This window comes from Acinonyx jubatus, chromosome D1, assembly GCF_027475565.1.
Source record: "Acinonyx jubatus isolate Ajub_Pintada_27869175 chromosome D1, VMU_Ajub_asm_v1.0, whole genome shotgun sequence".
Lineage (NCBI taxonomy): Eukaryota > Metazoa > Chordata > Mammalia > Carnivora > Felidae > Acinonyx > Acinonyx jubatus.
This window is the reverse complement of record NC_069390.1, coordinates 97375363-97394933: the sequence shown is the minus strand read 5'-3', so window position 1 is coordinate 97394933 and position 19571 is coordinate 97375363. Positions and strand designations below refer to the sequence as shown.

At 43.1% G+C, this 19571-nt stretch overlaps 1 protein-coding gene across 1 annotated transcript; it reads left to right on the top strand.

The window, feature by feature from the left end:
* The first annotated feature begins 2 nt into the window (after positions 1-2).
* Positions 3-6358, top strand: ATP5MG (ATP synthase membrane subunit g). Its single transcript, XM_015062181.3, has 3 exons — positions 3-162; positions 4686-4846; positions 6156-6358. Exons 1-3 carry the CDS (start codon positions 111-113, stop codon positions 6252-6254), a joined length of 312 nt encoding a protein of 103 aa, XP_014917667.1. The 5' UTR covers positions 3-110; the 3' UTR covers positions 6255-6358.
* The last annotated feature ends 13213 nt before the right edge of the window (positions 6359-19571 follow it).

Genomic DNA, 19571 nt, shown 5'->3' with positions numbered 1-19571 from the left:
GCGCCAAGAGGAGGCCTGACCTGGGAAGCGGAACGGGGTCCTGCGGCGGGTCCTTCCGGGGGGTGACATTCAGCGGGCGTCCGGGGAGACGGACTCTCCATCCTCTAACCATGGCCCAGTTTGTCCGTAACCTCGCGGAGAAGGCCCCGGCGCTGGTGAACGGTGAGCGAGGCTGCGGGCTGCCAGGACGGGAGGACCTGAGAGGAAGACGCGGGCGGTGGTACCTCGAGGGGCCGGCAGGAACCGGGGCGGGGCGGCCGGGGGTGGGGGGTGGGAAGCAGGGGCCGGTCTGCGACTCCTCTAGCCTTCCTTTCGCCTGTCCTGCAGCTTGGGTTCTCGGCACGGCCTAGTATCCCTGAGTTGTAACCACGGCGCTGTAGGAGGGAAGAGGTGTTCGGGAAGCCTGCAGTCGCCCGGCACTGCCGCCATTACGCCCCCTTCGATCTCAAGGAGTTGGGAATATGGAGGGATGGCCCTGGCAGCAGAGCGAGGGAAAAGGAGGGCAGAGACGAGGGAAAGCACCGTAAATTCGGCCGCATCGGGTTGTCTGGTTCTCGCATGGAGTATCTGGAAGTGTACATAAATCTTTAGGGATACGTGTGCTTTGGGACGTTGACTGCTTTCTGTCCTGGCCAGATTGGGAAATGTTTCCTTAATGGAAATGTTAGGTGGAATTGGATTTTGTGGGCAAGTACCCCCGCTCCAACAAATATAGAAAGGGAGGTCTGTAAACAGTAGTCTTTACTATCTAGCTTAACATTCGAAGAGTTTTTCCAGTTTGATAAATCTGAAGTCTCGCTGGAAGGCCGCTGTATTTCAGAACAATCCTGAACAGTGACAGTCCCGAGTAGGAGTGTCTTCTGTCAGGAAATAATTGCAGTTGTCTGCTGGGTAGCAAGCCATTCATTTTATTTCCAAGGCGAGGTAAACTTTTTAAATAAAGGTAATGTTTTTGAACCATTGTTACTGTGATTGGTACCTTTTTATGCAACTTCTTCCTTTCCTCCCATCAGCAGCCAAACAATGAGTTCTTGAAGGCCTTGCCATAATGCTTGGTTCTCTCCTCCTACACAGCCCCTCGCAGTCTACTAATTGACACATTTTCCCAAAGAACTTGAGTTTCCAGTGTTACTAAGATCATCTCAGTAACTGTTATGATGACTGTTGGTGATAAAGTTCCATACAATTTTACATAAATGAAAAGGAGGGGATTGTGGCTTCATCCTTTGGACTTTGTGGGTGATTTGAAGCAAAATTTTTTAAGTTTCAGGTGGATTGTTTCCCCCCGACCTTGGCTTTCACATCTTTCAGGTGGTGCGATTGCAAACGAATTTTAGAAATAAAATCCAAAAATAAAAGTAATACAAGAATTTTTTTTATTATGAACTAAACTCTTCCCTCTATTAGTGTGAGTAATTGAAAGATAGCAGTTATTCTTCCAAAAGTACTCAGAGAACTCAGCTGGGACCTGGAGGTTAGACAATGGAAGTATATTTTGCTTTGTAATATACTTCAGTGTGTTAAATGTGAATGTTAAGTATTAAATAAAAATTGGGGGTCATGGCTGGCTCAGTTGGTGCAGCATGCACTTTTGATCTCGGGAGTTGTGGGTTTGAGCCCCACGTTGGGTGTAGACATAACTTAAAAATAAAATCTTAAGGGGCGCCAGGGTGGCTCAGTTGTTGAGCATCTGACTTTTCGTTTCAGCTCAGGTCATGATCCCAGGGCCGTGAGATCAAGGCTCCAAGATGAGAGTGGAGCCTGCTGGAGATTCTCTCTCTGTCCCTCTCCCCTACTCACTCTCGCTCTCGCTCTCTAAAAAAAATTAAAAAATAAAATAAAATCTTTTTTTTTTAACTTTTTTAACGTTTATTTATTTTTGGGACAGAGAGAGACAGAGCGAGACAGAGCATGAACGGGGGAGGGGCAGAGAGAGAGGGAGACACAGAATCGGAAACAGGCTCCAGGCTCCGAGCCATCAGCCCAGAGCCTGACGCGGGGCTCGAACTCAGGGACCGCGAGATTGTGACCTGGCCGAAGTTGGACGCTTAATCCACTGCGCCACCCAGGCGCCCCAAAAATAAAATAAAATCTTAAAAAATATTACTGTCTGTAAGGGCGCCTGGGTGGTTCAGTCAGTAGAGCATGTGACTCTTGGTCTCAGGGCCACGAGTTCAAGCCACGTGCTTGGCATAGTTTACTTTAAAAAAACAAACAAATAAACAAAACACCTATGTCTGTTAATTCCCATAAGGATACAAAGAAGCTTATAAAAGTAATTTTATAATCAGACTTCTCCCGAGAAGTCCTAGAATCTAATGTTTTTTTCCTATTTGCCAAACTTGAAACTTTATTTGGATTGTATCAGTTTTTCCATTAATCACTTTCTGTCCCAGGAGCCAGTACAGGTTCCACGTTGTATTGTTATTTCCGTAGTTTCCTCTGGCATGTGAGACTTTAATAGTTTTTCTTACTTTTCATGACCTTGACAGTCTTTACGGTGTCTATGTAGATATCTATCTAGGTATGCTATAAAGTTCCCCAGTCCGGATTTGTCTGGTATTTTTCTCACGATTAGTCTGGAGCTATGGGTTTTGAGAAAGAATGCCACAAGTGCCCTAATCACATATCAGGATGTACATGATACCCATGTAACATCCATCACTGGTGAAGTTAACTTTCATCATTTGGTTAAGGTAGTGTTACTAGATTTCTCCACTGTAAAGTTACTGTTTTTCTCTTCCCATAACCTGTTCTCCAGAACAAGTAACTAAGTCTACCCCATGGCAGGAGCTAGGAGCAGCAGCCAACAGCAGGGATTCCATCTCCTGTAGGAAGGAGTATTTACATATAATTAAGTGGAATTTTATGAGAAGGGTTTGTTCTCCTTCCCCGTTTATTCAGTCATTTATTGTATGGACTCCTGTACATTTATTTCATACTTAGTGCCTCCAATAGTATGTTATTTATTTTGTTCAAATTGTTGCAGCCTTGGCCATTGAGAACTCTTTCAAGGTTAGCATATCTGTCCCATTCACTTGTACTACAAGATCCTCATGTTACATTTTCCCTGCCCCAGTCTTAGAATCAACCATTTATCCAAGGAGCCCTAGTTTCTTTTGTTGGACAATGGTATTTTGAAACTAAGATCCAGGCACTGAGATAGAGGGTGAGAGAGAATCCCGAGCAGGCTCCGCACTGTCAGTGTGGAGCCCAACGTGGGGCTCAATCCAACGAACTGTGAGAGCTGAAATCAAGAGTCAGACACTTCCCTGACTGAGCCCATCATTTATTTATGTTTTATTCCTTATATATATGTAAAGCAGTTTCAAACTTTTTAATCTGTACTCCCTGAAAAACAAGTTTACCACCTAAAGTACAGTGTTTGTGTACAGAGCACTGATTTAAAAAAAAAGAAGAAGAATGAGGGGCACCTGGGTGGCTCGGTCGGTTAAGCATCTGACTTCGGCTTAGGATCGCACGGTTCATGAGCTCATGGTCCGGGCTCTGGGCTCCATGCTAACTGCGGAATCTGCATGAGATTCTCTCTCCCTCTCTCTCTGCCCTTTGCTCACTCACACCCTTTCTCTCTCAAGCATAAAAAAATTTTTTAAAAGATGAAATATCTGTGTGTTGAGGATAGTTTTAAAGACAATCACACAAGACTTTGTACTCTTTGATGGCCTCATCTTCTTTGTAGAATTGTCTGTTAGAGCTTTGCGTCTGCTTGAAGATTTACCCATGGCTCTAAGCACAAAGGATGATACAGATAGTAATTCTGAGAGTAGTGAAATACCCAAATACAGGAAGCTAATAATAGGAAAAGTACCAAGAACCTTGGATAATCGATCTGTCGATAGTGGGCACTTTATGTATGTTCATGCATTTGTGCTGTTTTTGTTAACGTTTGTCTTGTGACATTTTTTATAAAATGCCTTTCTCGCTGAAATGACTACCATAGTTTCACATCTACCCTGGTTATTAATGGATTTTTTTTTTCTCTGAAATCGTAAATACCTTGAGGAATTTCAGCATAGTAATAGATTTGAGTTTTGGCTACTCTGAACAATACTTGTAGGTTTTATTGTCATTGGTGGCGTTTTGAAGGAGTAGCAGCTGGGCTTTTGTTAAAGAAAGATTTAATTCACATATTGATGAGGATACCAAAAATGGGCCCTAATTGGTATAATTCCATCTGGATTTGTGGCCAACGTTGTGACAAGTTTTAATCTTATTCTTAAGGATGCTGTTCTGTGTAGCTCCTTCCCTCCTCTTCTGCCCCGTTCCCTTCAAATTTTCTACTCTTTGCCAAGAAAATAATGGTTACGTTGCTGCTGTTGTCTTGCTTTTGGATCCAGCTTCTAGTAGCTTTACAGTTAACTAGGTTTGCCGTTCATAAATGAAATAACAGTACTAGCTGGCCACTAGCGAAGTCGTGGCATAATTGAATGTGTTTCTAGCTTCCTGCCTGAGTGAGCGTCCCTGTGACACAGGTGTTCTGCATCTTTAAAAGCCTCTTGTTACCAGGGAGCAGCTTTGACTTTTCACACCGGGTGCACATTTGGTACAAGCAGTGAATGAATGTGATGCATGAATAAATATTTGTGTCCAGCCCACACATCTGCTTCTTTCGGTCTCTAGTGAGTTCATCCTGGTTTTTTGTTTTGTTTTGTTTTGTTTTCCAGCTGCTGTGACTTACTCGAAGCCTCGATTGGCCACATTTTGGCACTATGCCAAGGTTGAGCTGGTTCCTCCAACCCCTGCTGAGATCCCTACAGCTATTCAGAGCTTGAAAAAAATAGTCAAGAGCGCTCAAACTGGTAGCTTCAAACAGCTTACAGTTAAGGTAACTATAGGCTAAATGAAAACGTATGTGCATAACAGAAAATGTCTTCCCTTGGGATTATTCTGATTGTTTTGGTTAATACATGTATTTTCCAGTGAGGCCGAAACCTAAATAATGAGAGATAATCTGTTTCTTGACTGCTGCGAAAGATATTTACCTTTCTAATTTTGTCATCTGGGTTGAAATAATTCAGGCTATTTTATGTCTTCGTTTCCTATTAGTCGTATAACAAAGAAGTGAGCATTTTTACGGGGCACCTTTTTTCCCTCTCCTGTTTTGGTTAGTATACTGAAATAGGATGGCTTACTTTGCTGATTCTATACTTTTTTTCAATCTGTAGTCCTGGAAATATTCCCAGTGTAGCCAAAAGATCTCTTGGACTATATCACAATCAGGAGGCTAACACTCATATGGAAGATAAAAATACCAAAACCTAGCAAGCACATCCCATAACATGAAGGGTTATTGAATTGCATTAAGATAAAATCTAAAGACTGTAAGAATTGGAGCTTGGATTTTATGTTTGCTTGCTTGAGCCAAACACAGGATACAAAAAAACCTAAATAACTAAATTACTGCTGCCTTTAGAATCTACATCCTGGAAAATCGTTATTTTTCAGGAGACTTCCAATATTTCTGGTCTCTTTTGAAGGGGAAAATGAAAATTCACATCCAGGTACTTAAAGGAACAGGCCCAGTTGTGTTGTGGGAAAGTACTTTTTTCAACTAGAGCTTCAAGATCCATGGTTGCTTGCGTGCAGCATTGCTTTTAGGAACCAGTCATGTGCTTTTTTTGCTCTCTGGGCAGTACAACATTGATCTGGGAAACTGAATATTCACTGAATACTTGGAAAGAGTTAAACCAAATAATAAATGAATAAAGGGGAAGACCAAGCTCTTCAACTCTCAACAAACTCTCTTTGGCCAGACAGAATTGTCTGTTCTGAGACTTGCCTTCCTATCCTTTCATACGAATGCCCTGTCTAAATGTGTCAGCTCTTTCCAGGATGTGGGTTGTTTTAGGGCTCATAAAGTGTCTCATAAACTAATAATGAAAGGGTTAAGTCAGTTCAGCTCTTTAAAGAACGCTTTGAAAGAATTTATAAGCTCTGGACTATTTACCTTACATAATTGAAAGTTCAAGTGTCCTCAGCAGTTGAACAAAGTTAACATCGGTAATTCTTGACTTGGGCTAAAATTGCCCTCTAAATGAATAGCATCCTTATATTCTGTTGCTTACTCCTGGAAGAGAATACTTTTAAATATGTAAGAAAAAAATGTACATTAAAATTTATGCTGCTTTTTTCAGGAAGCTCTGCTGAATGGTTTGGTGGCCACTGAGGTGTGGATGTGGTTTTATGTCGGCGAGATCATAGGCAAGCGTGGCATCATTGGTTATGATGTTTGAAGACCAATCTTTAACATCTGTCTGTATTTGGTTTGTTATTTGAGTGTTTTTGGACAATATGTGATCAGACTGGTATTTGAATAAAATAAGATAATGTATCAAAATCAATGTTTTCTCTATCAGACACTACATGGAAGGATCACAGTTTCTCCTGATAATAAGAGGAGTTGTCTTTTGCTTTAATACAGCTCTGAGTGCATGTCTTTTGCTTAGCCTAAAATCGGAAAGGATCTATGTGAACATACCAACCTGGGGTATGCATTTATGAGGATAATTTGAACAACAGATTAACATTCTAATTGAGTGTTTAAAATAGATGATAAATTTATTTCCAGAATAGGGAAAGTCTTTCCAGGGAAAGACTTGGGAAAACTAGAACTTGCTACAGTAGGAAAAATAGTAATACCACATGCCAAACTGATATGGTTAAATTGTGTTAGTAATACAAAGAACAAAATTTGGATGGTTTCTTTTTGCCAAAATCAGAGATAGAATTTTTTGATAACACCTGTATTTATAAATGCTGGAGTACTTGGTGATATTCTGAGTATCTTTGTAACGTCTTTAACCGCAGGACATAGCAAATGAGAGCCAGGATGTACATTTTTAATCTAATTTTGATGTGTATTATGTTATTAATCTATTCTGTTCTTTCCAGTTTTATGATTTTTAGACCCTATCTTTGCAAAAATAAGATACCCTGTGGGTATTTAAATAGCTACAATTTAGGGGCGCCTGGGTGGCTCAGTTGGTTAAGCATCCGACTTCGGCCAAGGTCATGTTCTCACCGTTCCCTAGTTCAGGCTCCACGTCGGGCTTTGTGCTGACGACTCAGAGCCTGGAGCCTGCTTCAGGTTCTATATCCTCCCCCTCGTCCTTTGCCCCTCCCCGACTCACTCTCTCTCAAAAATAAATAAACGTTTAAATAAATAAATAGTTATAATTTAGTATCATCCATGTGTCTAAATAATGCATTATATCCTGAAATAAATAGAAATGATTGCCATCTGCCTGTCTTCTTGAGCTGTTTTTTTTTTTTTTTTTTTTTTAACGTTTATTCATTTTTGAGAGACAAGAGTGTGAATGGGAGAAGGGCAGAAAGAGAGGGAGACACAGAATCCAAAGCAGCATCCAGGCTCTGAACTGTCAGCACAGAGCCCGACATGGGGCTCGAACTCAGGAGCCGTGAGATCATGACCTGAGCTGAAGTCAGACACCCAACCAACTGAGCCACCCAGGTGCCCCTTCTTGAGCTGTTTTATTGAGGATATAAAAGAGACTTAATCAGTTGTTGGCTTTTCTGGGGATCATACCATCTTTGAATGGCTTATTGGTATGTTTCTAAGTCCATTAGAACGGTCTTGCAACCATTGCAAAACATGTTTTCCCAGCTGATGATAACCAAAAGATGGTTGCATATTGGAAAAGCGTCGAGGCTCACCGTATAGTAATACTTCTTTAACAGTACTAAACATTTATCCAGTCATTTGCCCACTGCATTCAGAAAACTGCTGTAGCTTAGTAAACGGGCCAGTTTTCCTAAGTGATCGGCAGGAAAGTCAACACAGAGGCTGCTGCTCTTTTGAAATGAGGCGATGCCTGACTTACTGCTTCTTGCACTGATCACAGGTGGTCAAAACCGAAACTGCCTCTTCAAAGGGCATTCGGTAACTTAAAATATGCATTTCAAAAGACTGAGAATCACTGACTACTACAATAAGGGTGATCTTTATGAGTTTCTCCATTTCATACAGTGAGTATTAAGATTAACAAAAACATTTCACGGTGTGGAGGCAGCTAGCACTACTAACCTACAAGGCTTAGTTGATTCGCGACGTGTCATGTTTTTCAACCATCTGGTCACCCCAGAAAGTTCTCAAAATAAACATTGACTGCTCACTTCACTGCAACTTCCTTGTCTGCCGTACAGCGCACCTCTGATGTGTGGTGGCTAGCAGTGCATGTATAGAGTTTTCTTAGGTTAAAAGAGCAGTGGGCTCCTTAAAGTGGCACCTTCCCCTCACCAGCCAGTTACCTTCTGCCCTCCTAAATCCCACATGCCTTATCTCCCAGTAAAGAACCATCGAGGCTGTCTTTCACCGAATTTGTGTGTGCCCAGTGATTGCCACTGACAACTTGAGCACCCCTCAGATACTCACTGCGCACCTCCTAACTCGGGGCACTGTGCTAAGTGGGAGAAACATCAGGAAACAAGACTGAACGTTACCTGCTTCATGATGTGCCTGGTCTGGCGAGACAGGTAATGAAGCATGCAGTTACAGTAACGTGAGAAGTGCTATGATGAGGGAAGCGGGAGGTATGCTTGGAAGAGTCTAAGGCAGATTTGAGAAGGGGGTTCCAGGGAGGCTGTCAGAGCAACTACTATCAAAAGTAAACCAGAGGAGTAAGAGTTAGCCAAGAATGGGACATGGTACACTGGGCAGGTAGAACAGCCAGTGTAAAAGCTATTAAGTCGGAAAAAGTCTGGCATATTGGAGGGCCTGAAAGAACGGAAGTATGACTGAATCGCCAGGCAGAAGTAGTCATGTAAGACCAGAGAATGGGGACCAGATCATGAAGGGCCTTTTATGCCTTACTAAGGATTGGGTTGTCTCAAGGCCAGTGAATGGAGAACCGTTGAAGACTTTTGACAAGGCACGATTTCTGTCCTCAGTTTGTATGGTCTAACAGCAGCAGGCAATTACACTTCCAGGTGACAGAAGCTGGGACAGGAACATGCATGGGGGACATGTGAGAGTACAGGTGGTCCTGTACTTCTCTCCATATGTAGAAATATAGATACTCGTGGGGCACCTGGGTGGCTCAATCGGTTAAGCATCTGACTCTTGAGTTCAGCTCACGTCGTGATCTCACGGTTCATGGGATCGAGCCCTGTGTCAGGCTCTGTGCTGACAGTGCCTGCATGGATTCTCGCTCTAGCTCTCTGCCTCTCTCTCTCAAACTGGAAAAAAAAAAAAAAAAAAAAACACAGATGCAGATACTCTTAGTACACAGCATCATGAGGAGAGGGGAGATTATAGTTTCCGAAGTTCAAGCCAACTCTACGTGTATCCCAGTCACTGTGTTTCAAAGGTGTGACTTCTAAGGAAACCACTTTATAAAAATAAATTCTTGAACCTAAATGTCAATAAATACCAGCCTTTTTATGAGGTTTTCATTTCAAGACCACATTGAACATGAAACTGTCCGCATTGCCTGCTTAATCCTTTGTTCTGTACATGTCACGTTATTCTTCTTGGATAACAGTTTCTCCTTTCTTTTCTACTCCTCTTTTCCATACCTAAGTTTCTTCTACCTTGATTTCTAAGGACAGCCCCATACAAATTACTTTCTTCGTATTTCATAATTGTGTAGTGCTTTCCATTTTGAGAGCACTTGCACTGACTCATTTCGCCCTCTACTTTCCTCCCAGGTAAGTGGCATCAGTGATAGACCCATTTAGCAGGAATTCAGTAGCAGAAACATGAAATGATTTGGCTAGGATCCCATGAGTAACACGTAGTGGCACCACAAGTTGGGCCCAGGTAGTGGTGCCGTGTTGTGGTCTATGCCCTGACCACGCCTGACCACCTAGTAGACCCGCCTCCATTGTATGTTCACAGGGCCTTATTACCTTGTATATTCTCAGGCCTGTTTTGCCCTACTGTCAATCTCGAAGCTTTATTGTCCCATCAAAGGTCATCCTACCTAATCTTGGGTAGGGTCATACTTAGCTTCGTAGGACTTAATATTTCCTAATTAGCATAGCTTTTATTTCTACCATAACATGCTTTGGTACACTTGTGATCACTCAAGATAAATACAGTAGCAATTCGACCGGAAATTCTCTTAGAAGGGAATTAACCAGCTTACCTCCTGGCAATAAAATATTGATGTGTAAGACCCTGGACAATCTGCTTGTCTGTAGCCTTGCCTTAATCTCTCAACCCTTGCGTCAGCCACTCAATTTCCCACCCGTCCCCATAAAAGCCAGCTTTAAATCTCATCAAATTATACATCCGCTATCCCCGATTGTTGCAATTTATCAGTCACCAAACTATTCTTTGCTTCTTGACAATTTTTTTCTCCTGGCTCACTGTCACTACAAAACTACTTCCATCTTAATAATTGACGGTTTAAACACACACATGGATCAGTAGTTTTCAGAGTATGGTCCCTGGACACAGCAGCAGCAACATCACTAGGAAACTTAGAAATTCTCAGGCTCTACCTAGCAATTCTGGGGGTGGACTCTGGCAATCTCTGTTTTAATCGGCTCTCCCATGTAATTCCGATACATACTAATGTTTGAAAAACATCGACACAAATGATCCAACAAACTGGCCTCTTGGTTCCTGTTAAAGTCCATTGATAAGGTCTTTTCCCTTCCTTTTCCCATGTCATCACCAATCTTTTCCACCACTCCATAGCTTGAAATTCACGCATCCATCTGACCACCTATTATTATCTTCCCAGCCCATTTCCACTAATAGGCCGACTACGTTCATTTGGAGTCACTGTGACCATCAATACATATGCTACCATCTCCCTCACCATCCCAATGTCCTCCTTTCCTTCCTTACCCAACTTCTATTCCACGGTCAGTCGCAGTCACTCTCCTGAATATATCCCCATTGTCCTTGCCTCTCACTTTGTTGTTGTGCTCATTTGCCAAACCACAACCCTGGCTGAGTCTCTGTGCTCTGCCCTTGCACCTATGTAGCTGAATGTAGCTGGAGAAAACAACTAAGGTGGCTGGTCTCACTAATAGTATAAATTCCTGATCAGAACCTTAACACAGTTAATGCTACCTGACAATCATACTGTATTTCACTGAGCTATAATTACTTCTGTCAACAGGTAACTTCCGTCAACAGATGGCTTCCTACTTCACTAAGAAAACTGAAGTGGGGCACTGTGTGCACCTCTTGATCTTGGGGTCGTGAGTTTGAGCCCCACATGGAGTGCAGAGAGTACTTAAATAACACTTTTCTTTTAAAAAAAATGGAAACAATTGGAGAACTTCCACTGATTCCCACAGTATCATCTACTCATTACTATCTGTACCCATATACATACCCCATCTTGTCTGTGTTGGGTTGCCCACGCTCCGTTTTAAAGCCACTCCCTCCTTTCAGTGTCTTCGTGCCATAATTTCTCCCCTTTCCAACATCATTAATCTTCTTCCCCTACTCCCTTGTTCCTATGAGTGTATACATATGCTATGATCAAGCCCATCTTTTACTAAATCAGCTCCCTTTTGCAGCAAAACATCTCAAAAGTTACCAATAGTGTCTCTGATTCCTGTTCTCTCTTGAGGCCACTCCAGTCAGGTGTTCATTCCTATCACTTCACTGGAACTGTTCTCCTTATACCTTAAATGCAAGAGTCCATTCTCAACTTCATCTCGTTTGACCTTTCAGCGGTATTTGACTTTCCTGAACATCTCTTCCTGTTTGATGCACTTTATGATACACTTGACTTCCCAGGGCTTTCCTGTGGCCTTCCTTCTTCCTTACTTTTTTCTTTTTTTTTTTTTTTTTCACTTCTCAGATTCCTGTTCTGGTTCTTCCTTTCTCTGGCTTCCTATCTTTGGAATATCTCAGAGATAAGGCTCAGTCCTTCCTCCATCTGTATTCATCCCATTGGTGATCTCATCCAGTCCCGTGGTTTTAAATAACGTCTGTATACTGATGACTCTCAAATTTGTTATCTCGAGTTCCTACCCCTCCCCTGAACTCTAAACACATATGCAACTGCCCATGTGATACCTCCACAACCTGCACGTGGTTTAATCGACACCTCGCACTTATGTCCAAAATCAAACTCTTGATTTTCTGTCCCATCCCCACCAGAAAGCTGTTCCGCAGTTTCCTCCCTCTCAGCTGATGGCAACTCCATCCTTCCAGTGCCCAGGCTACTGTCATCCTTAACTCCCAGTTCTCATATTCCATACCAATCCACCAAGAAGCCCTGTTGGTTCTACCTCAAAAGATACCCAGGATCTGTCCCTTTCTACCGCCTCTACTGCTAACGCCAAGGCACTACCGTCTCTCGCTGGGATTCCTGAAATGACCTCCTAGATGGCCTCCCACCTCCAGGCTTGCCTGTCCATGGTCTATTCTAAACATCATTCAGAGTGACCCCACCAAAAAGTAAGTCAGACCATGTCAGTCCTCTGCTCAGAACCCTTCAGTGGCTCCCACCTCACTCAAGTTCAAAGCTAAAATCCTTACAGGGGACTACAAAGGCCCAACAAGAACTGGCTTTCTATTTTGTGTCTGACCTCACCTTCCGCCACTCTTCCCCTCTCTCCTACTGCTTCACCGGTCTTGGTCTTCCTCAAACATGCCTGTCTCAGCACTGGCTGGTCCCTAGGCTTGAAATGCTGCTCCCCAAGATCTCTCCAGGGCTGGCTCCCTTCCCACATTCAATGTTTTCATTGTGGGCTTCCCCAACCATGCTAATTACAATTCCAAGAAGCCTCTCTCCAAATACACTTTTTTTTCCTGCTCTTCCCCCCCAAAATTTCCCAAAATCAACATCTAACATTCTATATGATTCACTGATTTATTATGTTTATTGTTTGTTTTACCTTACTAAAATAAATCCAAGCCCCCCAAAGGCAGAAATTTTTACAGGCTGACTGGGTGCCTCAGTCAGTTGAGCGTCTGACTCCAGCTCAGGTCATGATCTCGCAGTTCGTGGGTTCGAGCCCCACATTGGGCTCTGTGCTGACAGCTCAGAGCCTGGAGCCTGCTTCTGATTCTGTCTCTACCTCTCTCTCTCTCTGCCCCTTCCTCCCCGCCCCCACAGTCTGCCCCCCCCAAAAGTAAATAAACATTAAAAAAAATTTTTTTGTTCTGTCTGTTCACTGATGCATTCCAAGCACCAAGCTCTTAGAAGTCACTCACTAAAGATGTGATGAATAAACTAATTTACCCTTCAGTGAGCACATACCTTTATAAACTGCTGTTCCCTTTGCCTTCATTCTGGCTCTTTCTACCTGGCACATCCCTGTTCCACTCTAGGAGTCTCTTCTGATTTTCCCAAACTGCTTCTTTTTGCCCTCCTGTTGGACCTCTTACAACACGTACCATTGTACTCTAATGATATATTTACGTCTGTTTATTTCCCTTACTAGACTGTAAGCTTTTTAAGGAAGGTACAATATCTAACTCACCTTTGTAACCCTGGCCTATCACATTATCTGTCTGGCTTGTATATAGTAGGTTTTCAAACAGTGAGGCAGCAAACTCTCCTTACTGTGTTTGGAACCAGGTTGATAAACAGCAGACTTTAGTGGCAGTTTGCCACCGAGGGAGATACAGGCCTGGGGGAGTCATTTCCTGAAGGCCTGCAGGCTGAGCCTGCTACAGAGCCGATGCCCGCTGAGTCACTCCTGCAACTCAGCCTCTGACTCTGAAACAGAGATTGGGATCCCTGATTAACAGCCCCCGACTGAGCAAGGTGAGTGCCGCCCTGCTTTGGCACAAGGCTTGCGAGGAAAGAACGAGACGGTGGGCAGCCGGAGATCTTTGCTAGAAAACCTAGCTTGAAACCTGCGAAGTGCAGAAATTCCTGAGGAACTGACCATTGTAACTCCTTTCCTCGGCCGAGCTGCATTGCTGGGTTTATATCCTTAGAAGAACTGAAAGGACCACATCATAGACAGGTTTGCAAGCCCACACTCGTCCTCATAGGATTTACACACACAACCCATGGGGGGATTTTTATAGGAATTGTAGGTTGGACACTTGCAAAGTAAGAAAGCTTATCTTTAGAGGCTCCAAGTTTTAATGCACTCCAGCTTGTCAAAACCAAGAGCAATTAAAGCCCTGTTGTGTGGTTTCGAATGATAGCCTACTTGTTAAAATAGCTATTGTTTCCCCTGAGGACAGCCTGCATTTTTACCTTGATGTCGGCTCACTTTGGGTCCCAAGGGGGCAGGCAACTTAACAGAACGAATAGAGTTCTGAGATAACAGTGAAGTCTAAGGTGATGAGAGGAAATTAGTTACCAATTTTAGTGACCTTCGGGCATGAAAGCCACATAAGCCCAGGATCGGACAAACAAACAAGTGACATCAGCCAAATAAATCTGAAGTCAAAAGTGGTATCTTGATTATCATTACTTTACCTTGGACGGTGTTAGGATGTCATCTGCCTCGAATATGCTGGTAGAGAGGACTGTGCTTTATTATGGGATAGACGCGTTACTACCACATGGAGGAAACAATTTTCCGCTTCACCCAAGGCTCCAGATTTCACCCCCGCTGCACTGAGGGTAAACACTGAGGCCAAATGGTCCTAGATTTGGGACCCTTGCGTCTGTTTGGCCATCACCATCTGACTCTTTGCCCCAGAAGAAAGCTGCCTGCAAAGACGGAGTAATAACCTCTCAAAGTTGTCTGTGGGAAGAATACAAATCAGCAACAAAACCCACTTTTTATCTCTCTTAAGACCGTGTCTATCGCTACGTGGTTCCCTCATTTGTCCATCTCGGCGATGGCAAAGACCTGGTGCAGGTTAACAGAAGCCACTCGTCTTAGAAGATTGGAAACAAAATGTCACTCTCCTCACTTTCCACCGCAAAACGAAATGAAGTCCAACCATTTGCCTGAGGTGAGTGAGTCAGGGACAGAGGACTGGAATGCAGGACTTGATTCCTGGTTTCCTAACCCTAACCACATCCTCCCTATCTCGGACATTTAGGCTGGTTATTGTACAGTGAGTGGCAGGAATGGGAAAGGGGATGGTTTCCTTTTTATATTTTCATTCAGAAACTTACTTACATCTGAACTCTAAGCCACATGTAAGACACTCCATTTAAACTCTAGCAGGAGCAAGTGATGATTCTTAACATATAATTTGCATCGGAGCCTCAGACACCACGATTTTTCCTGCATCTCAAGCAATAGAATTGACTAGGTGTTCCTAGGGCTCAAAACAGAGAAGAGAGTAAGGCTAAAGAGGAGAGGCTAAAACCTAATCCTAAACATCTTTTCTTTTTAAGTTTATTTATTTATTTTGAGAGAGAGAGAGAGTGAGCAGGGGAGGGGCAGAGAGAGGGAGACACAGAATCCCGAGCTGGTCCCCCACCACTAGCTGGAGTGCGATGCGGGGCTCGTGAACCGTGGGATCGTTACCCCAGCTGAAACCAAGAGTCGGACCCTCAACTGACCAAGCCACCCAGGCGTCCCCTGCTCCTAAACATCTTAAAAGTCAAATGAACCAATGATCATTTACTTACCTAGTTTCTACCCATAATGTCTCAAAATAAGTTCTCAGTTTTTAAACTTCGTATCAGAAGCTCATATGACTTCACATAGGAGAGACATTAATAAATGTAGCTTTTAAATTCAGGTTTACATTTTGCATCAGAGACTATAAGGCCTTTGCCTTGTGCAATGATGGTCATATTCTCACAGGTTTCTGGTTTTTTGTTTTTTTACTCCAGTCATCTACCAAAAGAGTCTAGGAATAAACAACTAAACACAACGCATGCATTGTAATATAGATTCAGAAACATGTCAAAGCAACCTTACCCAACTGGCCTTGAAAAAGATAACCTTTAGGAAATCTTCCCGGCCTGTCCTGCTTGCTGAAGAGAAAATAACTAAACGCTTACTACTCAAAGTTCTTCTTCACCAGACAAGAAATTCTAGTCTTTCAGTATGAACACCTTCACTTGTGGAAACTCATCTCAGAGTGCAGGAACTCGTAGCATCTAGTTCCTCAGAATATTCTTCAGTCAACAAGTTGTCCACCTCGCTAAGGGACAGCTTCCTGGAATTAAGACTGTAGAACCTAGGTTATAATTAACTCAGACTTCCTCCTCCTTTTGTACCTTGGCCATGACCTTAATCCTCACCTAGATTTTCCATCCCATCTACGGATAAAAATTTGTTCTAAATTAGATCAACTGAACTCTATTCCTGTTAGCCTAAGATAAGTTGGCATTGGTGGCTGAAAGGAATCCTAAACCAATTTTAGACCATTTAGTTAGACTTTAAGCATGACTCCAAAAAAAAAAAAAAAAAAAGCTAGACATCTCGGTGAGAGGATAATATTGCTCACTTGTACCCTTTTTTCTCCCCCTAGTAAAAAGAAAAAACTCACTTGATAATGTTAGGTCCAGTGAATTTTTTCAAAGTAATTTGGAGGCCAACAAAATGCCTCCCATTCCAGAACTGTGGGATCGACAACACACAGAATTAAAAGGAGTGATAAAATGGAAGGGACTTTGGAATTTAACAGGTTTCAACTGCATGGAATTGAAGTCCCATTTAAATAATGGTCAGTAGGTCCATTGCTACTTATTTAAAGAGCTCAAAGCCCTATCCTATATGATCTCCTTGGTTCTTGCAACTTGGCAGAAGATAAGGTTTTGGGGATAGAGAACAGAATAAGTGTTTTCCAGGTGTGAAATTTGAGATTCAAAGAAGCTGATTCAGAATCTTCACTCACATGCAAGTCTTCCAGAAAAGAGGTATACTTTACCTACTGCATTAAGGAGAAAGTAGAGGGGCGCCTGGGTGGCTCAGTCGGTTAAGCGTCCGACTTCAGCTCAGGTCACGATCTCACGGACCGTGAGTTCGAGCCCCGCGTCGGGCTCTGGGCTGATGGCTCAGAGCCTGGAGCCTGTTTCCGATTCTGTGTCTCCCTCTCTCTGACCCTCCCCCGTTCATGCTCTGTCTCTCTCTGTCCCAAAAATAAATAAACATTAAAAAAAAAAATGGAGAAAGTCGAAACTGTGCAGCACGGACTCCTTTAATTCCCTCCCCTTCACCTCAAACTAATCTGTTCCTAACTACCCTTCCTCCCTTTCTATCGTCCCAGAGGGAAGCATTTTGGACATTCTTTCCAAAACTATCCTTCTATATTTGCTCTTGATTCTCTCCCTTTCTATTCTTCGGGGCCCTCTCCCTATCCACCCCCCCATTTTCGTTTGTTCATTTATTGGTTCAACAAGCATTTATCACACTCTTGTTACAGGTCATACTAGGTTCTTGGGACACTAGAACAAAGGACATCTTTCCTACCTTCACAGTGCTCACAGTCTAGTGGAAGAGGTAGCAAAATGAACAATTTCAAACCACACAGTGACGATACAGCATGTAAATAGCCACAGCAGAAGTCTGCATATTACGCGGTTGTTGTACACACAGGACAGTTTAAAGAAGGCTGGAGCAGAGCGGGTAACACGTGAGCCGGACCTAGACGTTAGCCACCGGGACAAGTGGGGAAGGAACGGCGTTTTAAACAGAGGGAATAACATGCACCAAAGCGTGACCATGCAAGAAAATCGCAATCCAGGAAGGCAAACAACACAAGGAATCAGAGGTGTGTTTGGAGGTAAGCAGTGAGGGAGCATTTGAACAAATAATAAGGATCTTGAAGACGATAGGAATTATTCAAGTATCTTAAATATTTAAGTATTAAAGTACGGTCTAATTTGCATTTGAGGAAGTTCAGTCTTGCAGCAGAGGACGATTAGACTGAGAACTATTGCAGTAACCCTGAAGACAAATGGGCAAGCGGGAGTACACGGTGATGCCATTAGAAGAGGTGATTCAGAAAGAGGCAGACTTCAATGTAAAGAGGAATTCAGTTTAGGGACACACAAGTGAAGGTGTCCAACAGAATATTGGTTATATGAGTCTGCAATTTAAAAGTTAGGAGTGCCTGGGTGGCTCAGAGCCCCACATTTGGGCTCTGTACTGACAGCAAGGAGCCTGCTTGGGATTCTCTGTCTCCCTCTCTCTCTCTGCCTCTCTCTCTCTCTCTCTCTCTCTCTCTCTCTCCCCCTCTCTCTGCCCCTCCCCTGCTCGGGCGCACACTGTCTCTCAAAATAAGTAAATAAGTAAACTTAAAAAAAATAAAGAAATAAACATTAAAGAATTTTAAACTAATATTGGCCTGTATGTGAACTAATCAGAATTTAAATAAAAACTTAAAAAAATAAAGAAAACTGAAAAGTGGTTAGTGGCGGAGATGTGAATTTGGAAGTCACAAGCACATCGGGGATGACTGGGGACTTGAGTATGAGGCGAGGTTGCTTGGGAAGAGTGAGTAAGCTCCATGGGGGAAGGCAGGCATTTTTCCAGGTTTTGTTTATTACTATTTTCCCAACACCTAGAAGTGTCCCTGGGCTTTAGTAAACAATCAGTAGGGTGTTTTGTTTTTTTTTTTTTAATGTTCTTTTTTTTTTTTTTTTTTGAAAGAGACAGAGCATGAGCAGGGGAGGAGCAGAGAGAGAGGGAGACACAGAATCCGAAGCAGGCTCCAGGCTCTGAGCCGTCAGCACAGAACCTGATGCGGGGCTCGGACTCACGAACCGTGAGATCATGACCTGAGCGAAAGTCAGATGCTCAACTGACTGAGCCACCCAGGGGCCCCAGTAAGCATTTAAATGAATGAAATACTGGAAAGAAAAGAGGGCTAAGAACATAACTCTGAGAAACACCGACATTTACATGAAAAGAAGCCAGTGAAAGGGTTTGAGATAGAGAGTTGAGAGAGGTAGGAGGAAACAGTAGGAAGGAAAGAGTGGGGCTCACAGACACCAGAAGTTCGACGATGCTACGAAAAGACTGAGAACAAGCACTAAAAAGTCTTCATTAGTTTTAGCACCCGGAAAGTCACAGGGTTTTTTTTTATGACAGCCATATCAGTGGGGATGGCAGGCAGGTGACAGTGGTTTGAAGCGTATAGGGATGGTAAGAAAATGGAGGCTGTGAACGTAGATATTCTTTTCAGAAACTTGGTTGCACGGTCATTAAGCAATTTTCCCCATTTATCTTATCTTTTTTTAATGTTTATTTTATTTTTTTGAGAGAGACACAGAGACAGAGAGAAAGGGAGGGGCAGAGAGAGGAGGACAGAGGATCCAAAGCGGGCTCTACGCTGACAGCAGAGAGGTCCCATATGGGGCTCGAACTCCCGAATCGTGAGATCATGACCGGAGCCGAAATCGGACGCTTAACCAACTGAGCCACCCAGGCGCCCACCATTTATTTATTTTCGGACCTAGGCAGCTCTTGTAATCTGTCACTCTATAATGAGCATAAACATATACACTCAATTCACTTAATCATTTATGTATCCATTCATCCTCGATGCTCTTTCTCTCATGCCCTACGCTTAACACATCGGCAAATTCCCACTCTGTCTTTGTAATATATCCTGAATCTGACCATTTCTCATCACCTCCACACTACCAGCCAAGGCCAAGACCCCATTATCTGTCACCTGGACCAGTGCGGTAATCTTTCAGCAGATCTCCCTGCTCCTACCCTTGCCTCTCTCTTATCTA

Bases quoted from the DNA above. Each gene is read 5' to 3' on its own strand.
- ATP5MG (XM_015062181.3), top strand. From the start codon at position 111: ATGGCCCAGTTTGTCCGTAACCTCGCGGAGAAGGCCCCGGCGCTGGTG. The intron at 163-4,685 runs GTGAGCGAGGCT...TTTGTTTTCCAG, and splicing joins GGCCCCGGCGCTGGTGAACG to CTGCTGTGACTTACTCGAAG. The intron at 4,847-6,155 runs GTAACTATAGGC...TGCTTTTTTCAG, and splicing joins TCAAACAGCTTACAGTTAAG to GAAGCTCTGCTGAATGGTTT.